Below are 8,150 nucleotides of genomic sequence, written 5' to 3' on the forward strand. Positions count from 1 at the left end.
CCCGCCCAGAAATTTCCGGGACACGCCCCGGAAGTACTGAGAGGGACTTCCGCCCCGCGGCGAGGCCTCGGAGCTGGTTGCTGCTCACAGGCAGAGAAACGCTGGTATGCATTTGGGTGTCGCTTGGGTGGATGTTGCACAGCTGCAACCCCTCAGACCTCGTCTCTCCGCGCCTGCCTGGGTGGAATGTGTGCAGGAACTCCAGGAGAGGCAACCCCTCCTGGGACGGTGGGGATTGTATCCAAAGGCAGTCTTCCAGGAAAGGGTTTTTCCTCGAGATTTAGTGCCGCAGGGGCCCAGAGTTGGGACTACTTCCCTTTCAGTTACAACCCTGGTTTTTACTGCCGTCTTCAGAGCTTCATTGAGTGCCAACTACAAGTGTGCTTCTGGTACCAATTGGTATCACTGCCCACCAGATCTTCAGCTCTCTTTTTCAAACAAAAGGGGGAAAATGCAAATAATTGGAAATAAATGTTCGGTGCTCTAAATTCAGGAGAGGCTTCTTCCACCACTTAATTGTGCCCGTGACATTTCATTTCGAATGCAGAATTTATTTTCTCTCTACTTCAGCTTGGCAATAAATGGCTACCCTTCCCTTTAGCAGTCACTTCCATCCACGCCAGGACCACCTTACAGCAACCTTAATGCTGTTCTCTCATGAGCCCTTCCACTATCCCAAGCAGTGCTTAAAGGCAACGGGGAAGATTACCACTGCAGACCTGCTGCCCCAGCATGTGATCTGAGAGCCCTTTGCAAATTAGCTCCTTATTTAACATTGCACTTCTTTCCCCCCATAACCCTTAGTAGTATAACACCTATGGCAATCTTTGCTTTTTCTTTGAGTAAAATGTTTCTTTTACAGAAGTGTTCCTGAAAACTCTTCAATTACAGGAAAAGCTGCATGACTGCATCTTTAGAGGAGATGGTTTCGCTGGTTCCAAGGATTCTGTTAATGAGAAAACTCCACAGGCCAGCATTCTGTAAGCTGGCTCCAGCAGCCCAGTTGACAGTGGCTGAGGCCAGTTCCTGAGCATCCTGAGGAACACCAGGTCTGGGAGAGGGAGCAGCACTGGCCAGGGGAGGGAGGATTTTCCTTGGGGAAGTGGCTAAGCTGGATGATTTCAAGGAATTGAGTGAATCCAGACAGCAGGTGGGGAGAGAGATTATCATCTTACAACTTTTGATCTCTTAGGGATTCTTCCCTTTTTTTCCCCTACTTTTTAAGCACGTAAGTCAGAAGCCACACTACCTGTGATTTTGGCCAAGTCATTTTATCTTTCTGTGCCTATATGTCATCTGTCAGTAGGGATAATAAAAGCACCTGTCTAGAGTTGTTATGAGGATTACATGAACAGTACCTGCTACATAGGAAGTGCTATCCAGGTATTTGTTGTAATTATTTCTTACTTTCCTTACCTCCCTGGAATTAGCCTGTTCTGCTGATTTATTCATTTCCACAGCGATTCTTTGATAAATTCATGTGTTTAATTTTTTTCTGGCCCCAGCTGTTGGATACAGTCAGGAAGTAGGCAAGAAATGCCAGCTCCGGAAGCAGAGGGAGAATAAGATAGTTATTCTCTAGTGCCACCCAGGAATATGCCACTGAAGTGTTAATGACAGACTCTTCCCTCTACAGGAGAGTTGTGCTAAACTTTGACGTTTTGTGGTCTTCTGGGGATTCTGGAAGTAAGGGACCTGCGGTGACTTAACAACAACTGCTGTATGACAGGATCAGAATAAGTGAGTTGTGAATGCTTAGCAGAGTCTGATTAAGTTCAGAGTGAAGCTGGAGCAGGAGAGAATCCAGCTCTGACCTGCCGTTTACACTTTTTTTTTATCGTTCAGGAACTTCATCTTGGCTGCCAGTTTTCAGAAATAGAAATTGTAAATATATTTCCATTTTTTTGTCTTTGACTGCTTAAAGTGCTTTTGTTTGTTTGTTTTACCTCACAGGAGTTTTTATTCTATGTGGGTCAAGTTTACCAATCTTTTCATTAATGATCTCTGGATATTGGCTTATAAGGAGGAGGACTTTTCTTTTTTGAGATGGAGTCTCGCTCTGTCACCCAGGCTGGAGTGCAGTGGTGCGATCTCTGCTCACTGCAACCTCCGCCTCCCGGGTTCAAGTGATTCTCCTGCCTCAGCCTTCTGAGTAGCTGGGATTACAGGCACGCACCACCACGCCTGGCTAATTTTTGTATTTTTAGTAGAGACGGGGTTTCACCATGTTGGTCAGGCTGGTCTCAAACTCCTGACCTCATGATCCACCCACCTTGGCCTCCCAAAGTTCTGGGATTACAGCCGTGAGCGACCGCGCCCGGCCAGGAGGAGGGCCTTTCTATTCTGAGGTTATAAAGGACTCACCTCATGTTTTCCTCTGGTACTTTTATGGTTTCATTTATAACATGTAAAACTGGTTTATTTGGAATATATCCTAGTTTATAGAGTAAGGTAGAAATCTAATTTACCATCTTTCCAGATGGTTATCCAGTTCTCACCATGCATTTGAAGAGTTCACTTTTTTTTTTTTTTAACTCATTTGCTACCTTTATCATAATGCTAAATTTATGTGTCTATTTCTGGGCCTTCTGTTCTGTATCATTATCATGAGTACTACACACTTTAAGTATTAAGGCTTTATAATAAGTAAGTTCTTTAGGACAAGTGCCCTTCTTTCTCAGTTTCCCCAGGTAGTCCTGCATGTTTAGTCTTCTAGGTGAACATTAAAATCTTCTAAAAAGTTTCTATTTTCATGAGAATAGTGTCGAATTTACAAATTAATTTGGAGATTACTGGCTGAATACTACCCTGAGAAGCTGTAAAGTGGCTTAATCTGGGAAGCAAGCCCTAGATTGAAATTTCATCTTGGCTGTTTTAACAGGTGCCTGACCTCGGAAAATTTATTTGCTTCTCAGTTTTTATATATATGCGAGGAGGACTTTAACGTCTGCCCTGTAGGATTAAATGAGATAAAAAGCATAAAATGCCTTCTTGGGAGTAAGCAATCCTTTCTTCACATGGTCCATTCTGGTCAACTCACAAATCCCTGAGAGGGAAGCCTCCAGGATCCTAGAGTAGATGACCAGATGCCCAGGCGCGGGATCTGCGGAAGTCAAAGTCAAGCTTTCTAGGCCGACAGCTGTCCTCAGTCGCTTGGTCAGATAGTCTAATCTCAGTTTTTCAGGTGAGTTCCCTCTTGACTTTCTTCTAGAGTTTTGCGTGTGCCCTGGGGTGGACACCCTCGGAGGATGGGAGAAACTATGTACTGCGCCAGGTCGCCTCAGGCCTGCCTTTTCCCTCCATCCTTCCCCACCCCTCCCCTCTTCCACCCACTTTCTCACACTCCTCCTCTTTTCTCTTTCCTCCCTTTTCCTCCCTCTTCATCATCCTCCCTCTTATTTTTCTTTCCCTTCACTACCCCATCTCCTGCCTGGCCCTTCTGCACTGGCAGAGTAGACCCTCAGAAACCCTGGGAGGGAGGATGGCTGGGACAGGCTGATGTCTTGAGTCCTGTCCTTGGCTGTCTCTGAGGCTCTTAAGACTCCTAATTACAGGAGTGACTCCGACTTGCTTTTCTGACAGCTAAATTTCTGAGAGTGGGGTGCAGGAATGGAGACCTTATTTTCTCTTGGTCCTGGATCCTCAGTTCTGCTTTGTGTTGGTTTTCGTTGTTGCTATTGTTGTTTGTTCATTTTGTAGAATATCATTCAATTGGGATTTAACTGTTTTTGTCATTATTATACTGAGGTTATATGTTCTGGGGAGGAAGACCACAGAGGTGAAGTGCCATTCTCATTATATCAAGGGTGCACACTGTTAACTTATAACTGTCAAGACATAAAACAATTTATAAGGTGGAAAAAGGCAGAGAGGGGTAATTAGTGTAATTTGAGTTGGGAGCAAAAATTTTATCAAGTTTAGACACAAAACTGGGTTTGTTCCCAAGAAAGTAGCAGCCATCCCTTTTCTTAGGAGAGGTGAGGGGTTTATTCTGTCACAGTTCCAGCAGAGACAAAGGATCCTTGTTGCTGAGATACTGTTTATCATAGCAACAACAGCTACAGAAATAGTCATGGCATAGCAATGAACAGAGCTTTTTTGGTCCCTGTCTCTCTCTTCCATCTCAAATAGTATGGACTTCTGTGGGCAGTAAAACATACCTGTTAATGGTGTTATTGTCATTTTTCCAAACTTCTTATCAGTTGAATTTGTTTCTGTTGCCATTTCTATTCCCATACTCCTTCATCTGCTCTATCTGCAAATCTCTTGCGTTTCTGTCTTGTTTTCCAATTTAATTAAATATGATTCGCATTTAAAAGTAGGAACTATATATTATTTTTATATTCATTTATATTCCGGATTGTATGTGTATGTTTTAGATGACTTTATAGAGGATATTTTATTTATTCATTTATATTTTTTGAGACAGGATCTTGCTCTGTTGCCCAGGTTGGAGTGCAGTGGCATGATCATAGCTCACTGCAGCTTCAATCTCCCAGACTCAAGTGATCCTTCTGCCTTTGCCTCCCAAGTAGCTGGGATGATAGGCGTGTGCCATGAAGATATATTTAAATAGCCGTTTGAGTCAGATATTCATTCCAACAGTTATTTGATGTTATTGAGACATGATACAGGCTGAGTGAAAACATTTTATGTGAGTGCCATATGATTGGTTTGTCCTGGGATTACTGAACGTGTTTGAGAGCTCTAGTCTGTATCATATTATATTGCTTTAGCAACAGGGAATAAAGCACATTTCAAAGGTCTGTTTATTATTTTAGGAATCAAGGCCAGAGGTGTGAACAAGGTGTCAGCTCTGAAGGGAAGGTTTTTCTAAGGATGGACCCACACCAGAAGGTCCCTAGCATATATAATGGGGATACTTTACAAACTCCTGAGTATGAAAAAGTCTCTCTGTATGAGGACCAGTTAGAAAGGCATGAGAGTAGGCACATGGAAGAAAGACGGTATAAATGCAATGAATGTGGAAAGAAGTTTGCCCAGAGCTCAGGCCTTGTTCGACATCAGAGAATCCACACTGGAGAGAAACCCTATGAGTGTGATCACTGTGGAAAAGCTTTTAGCGTGCGCTCAACCCTCACTGTGCATGAAAGAATCCACACTGGTGAGAAGCCTTATACTTGTAATGAGTGTAAGAAAGCCTTCAGTGTAAGGGCACACCTGATTCTACATCAGAGAATCCACAATGGAGAGAAACCCTATGAATGTAATGAGTGTGGCAAAGCATTTAGTGTGAGCTCAGACCTTATCAAACATCAGAGAATCCATACTGGTGAGAAACCTTATGAGTGTGATAAGTGTGGAAAAGCTTTCAGTGAGCTCAGCCCTCATCAAGCATCAGAGAATCCATACAGGAGAAAAGCCGTATGAGTGTAAGGAATGTGAGAAGGCCTTCTATGTGAACTCAGCACTTACTAATCACCAGAGGATTCACTCTGGAGAAAAGCCCTATGAGTGTGGAGAGTGTGGAAAAGCATTCAGCCAGATCTCAACGCTTATTCATCACCAGAGAATCCATACTGGAGAGAAACCGTATGAGTGTGAAGAGTGTGGGAAAGCTTTCCGTGGGAGTTCTAACCTTACTAAACACCAGAAAACACATGCCAAAGGAAAGTGTCATCAGTGATTTATGTGGCAAATATATTCCAAAGGGCTTTTGTTACATCGGAAGATACCATTGAAAGAAGAGTATGGTTAAAGTTAATGCCTTAATTGACACTTCACCCTTGAAATACTGAAGTGAGAAATCACTCAAAAGTAACTCCATCAGCATTGTTTCTAAGGCTCTAAAATCACATCTACTTCTGAGAAGGTAATTTTGCAACTCATAAGGTAAAGCCATTTAAAAACCATATAGTATATAATGTAGTTTGTGTTGGCTTAGAGCAAACTAGCAATTCAAACATTTTCCTCTTATGAGCAAGACTTTTGTTGTTGTTTTCTTGCTGTTGGTGTTATAGATAAAACATTAGATTTGAAATTTGAAGCAATTGGTGAGAGAGGAAGGACATATCCTTAGTTGAATCTGGAAAATACCAACCCATTTATCTTTCTTTGCCTTTGATGTACTGCTGTGCTCTTAGGATGATTAGATGTGTGTGTGACTTCTTGGCAGAAGGTAGAGCATATCTTTAGGTAGGAATCCCAATAGATAATTTTTCAGGGTGATTCTTGCATAGTCAAAAAGCCTTAAACCTTTTGACTTACTGACTCAATAAGCCTTTGAGTTTGACTGAGGTTCCTCAACCAATGCAAACAAAACAAAGACAAAAACTTCCCAAGGAGATTTAAGTGTTTCTGACTTCTGATCCTTGCTCATAGCTGATCATAGGTCACTGCTGTGTGTGGTGTCATATATGCAAAAGCTCAGAGATATAATAATGGGACACTTGGGGAATTTTCGAGGTCAGTGTTGGTTTTAGGATGACTATGTGAAGCTTGATACCTAATGTCAACCAAGAGTGCTCAGATTTGAGAGGTGAGTTTGATTTTGAAAATGTTTTTGCTGTGTCTATGGGACTCCCACTAGAGCTGTCCACCAGACCATAATCTAACTTCCTAACACTAATCCCCAAAGCCTGTATTTGCACATGTGAAACTCAGGAGAGAAATCTGGACTTTAAAATTACTTTGTTACTATTTTTCTTTTTCTCTTTTTTTCCTTTTGAAACAGGGTCTTGCTCTATCACCCAGGCTGAAGTGCAGTAGTGTGATCCCACCTCACTGCCGCCTCAGCTTCCTAGGCTCAAGTGATCCTCCCATCTCAGCCTCCCAAATAGCTGGTTTTACAGGTGTGCACCACTATGCCTGCTAATTTCTTATTTTTTGTAGAGACAAGGTCTTACTATGTTATCCAGGCTGGTCTCCATTTCCCCTGCTCAAGCGATCCTCCCACCTTATCCTACCTAAGTGCTGGAATTATAGGCATGAGCCACTGGGTTAGGCTATTTTTCTATTTTAACAATGATTTCTCCCTCCTGAGTAATAGTCCTGAAATTTTTTATTCCTGAAATTTAATTCATGTTAGGTTCAAGATGTGCCAAATCGATAGAAATTGCAGATAGCTTTGGTGGTTCACATTTGGAATAGATTATAGAGAACACTCTCTGGGAAGGTGAAATGGTGTTCACTTCTCAGAAAGAGGCTCTGTGTTGCAAAGGGATGCACAGTTTCCGTGAATTATCCTAATCAGCACTTCAGGCAAGTCAGCTGTAAAACACACTGGACTTCATGAAGCTCTGAGCCAACTTGTGGCCAGTAGGCACTAAGGTCAGAGACGCATATGGAAAAGCACATGATGAAGCCTCTGGTATTGGAGTAGTGCCTACAGCCCTGCCCAAGGCCTGGATATGGGGATTGAAGGCAAAGAAGATCATGGTTCTGGAGCTCACGTTGAGGAAATGGACCTCACTCAGGGAATGGGGCACATTAGAGAAGGTAAAACACGTACTGTACTTACAGCAGAAGTGAAGGGCTTCAGAAAGTTCTCTTTGCTTTGCTGAGTTCATGTGTGAATTCTTTTGCACTGCTTCTTCCTGTCTTTGGCAATTGAAGGAGACTAGGTTTTCCTTGATTTGACCTGTCACCCCATTTCTGTGCTATTACCTTCAATGTTTTTAGTATTTACCTTTCTAACCCCAGCTATCTTGGTTTGTTTCTAGAATGGAGATTTACAGACAGTCATCTGGGTGGAGGACACCCTTTTGGGATCAGCACTGAAAGTGACGCCATATCCCACTCCAAACCAGCACAACTATAAATACTAAGCAGTGAGTGGTATTCTGAAGACTTTGAAGGAGGAGCTATTTCTGAAAATAAATTTATTTTGTTGAAGAATTTAACCATTAAGCGATCAGGATATGTGTACTGTGGTTATTACTTTTGAGCTCAAAGTGAGGTATTAGTGATTATTTGTTTTAGGTTGGGTCTTGTGCCAGGTTCTAGGAATACAAAAATAAGTGAAAAAAGCACCCTAATCTCGGGGCTCGCAGACTATTTGGTGACAGGGAGAAGAGAGTAGATAGAAAACAACAAATACTGTGATAAAGCCGCTGGATTTGTAGAGTACTTTGCATTGAAGAGGGTTTAACAATGACTCACGAAAACAATTGAAAAGACTTTGGAGGAAA

The 8,150-nt window shown here is 42.4% G+C and overlaps 1 protein-coding gene across 1 annotated transcript; it reads left to right on the plus strand.

Moving 5' to 3' along the window:
- LOC100987311 (zinc finger protein 3-like) lies at window positions 1–7,700 on the plus strand. The gene is given in 7 exon segments (XM_063605213.1): window positions 1–1,049; window positions 1,637–1,740; window positions 2,882–3,184; window positions 4,782–5,333; window positions 5,335–5,833; window positions 6,695–6,812; window positions 7,683–7,700. Coding segments are annotated over 2 exon segments (807 nt in total). The 5' UTR covers window positions 1–1,049; window positions 1,637–1,740; window positions 2,882–3,184; window positions 4,782–4,839; the 3' UTR covers window positions 5,648–5,833; window positions 6,695–6,812; window positions 7,683–7,700.
- Window positions 7,701–8,150: the final 450 nt, after the last annotated feature.

The sequence above is a fragment of the Pan paniscus genome, chromosome 5, assembly GCF_029289425.2.
Source record: "Pan paniscus chromosome 5, NHGRI_mPanPan1-v2.0_pri, whole genome shotgun sequence".
NCBI lineage: Eukaryota > Metazoa > Chordata > Mammalia > Primates > Hominidae > Pan > Pan paniscus.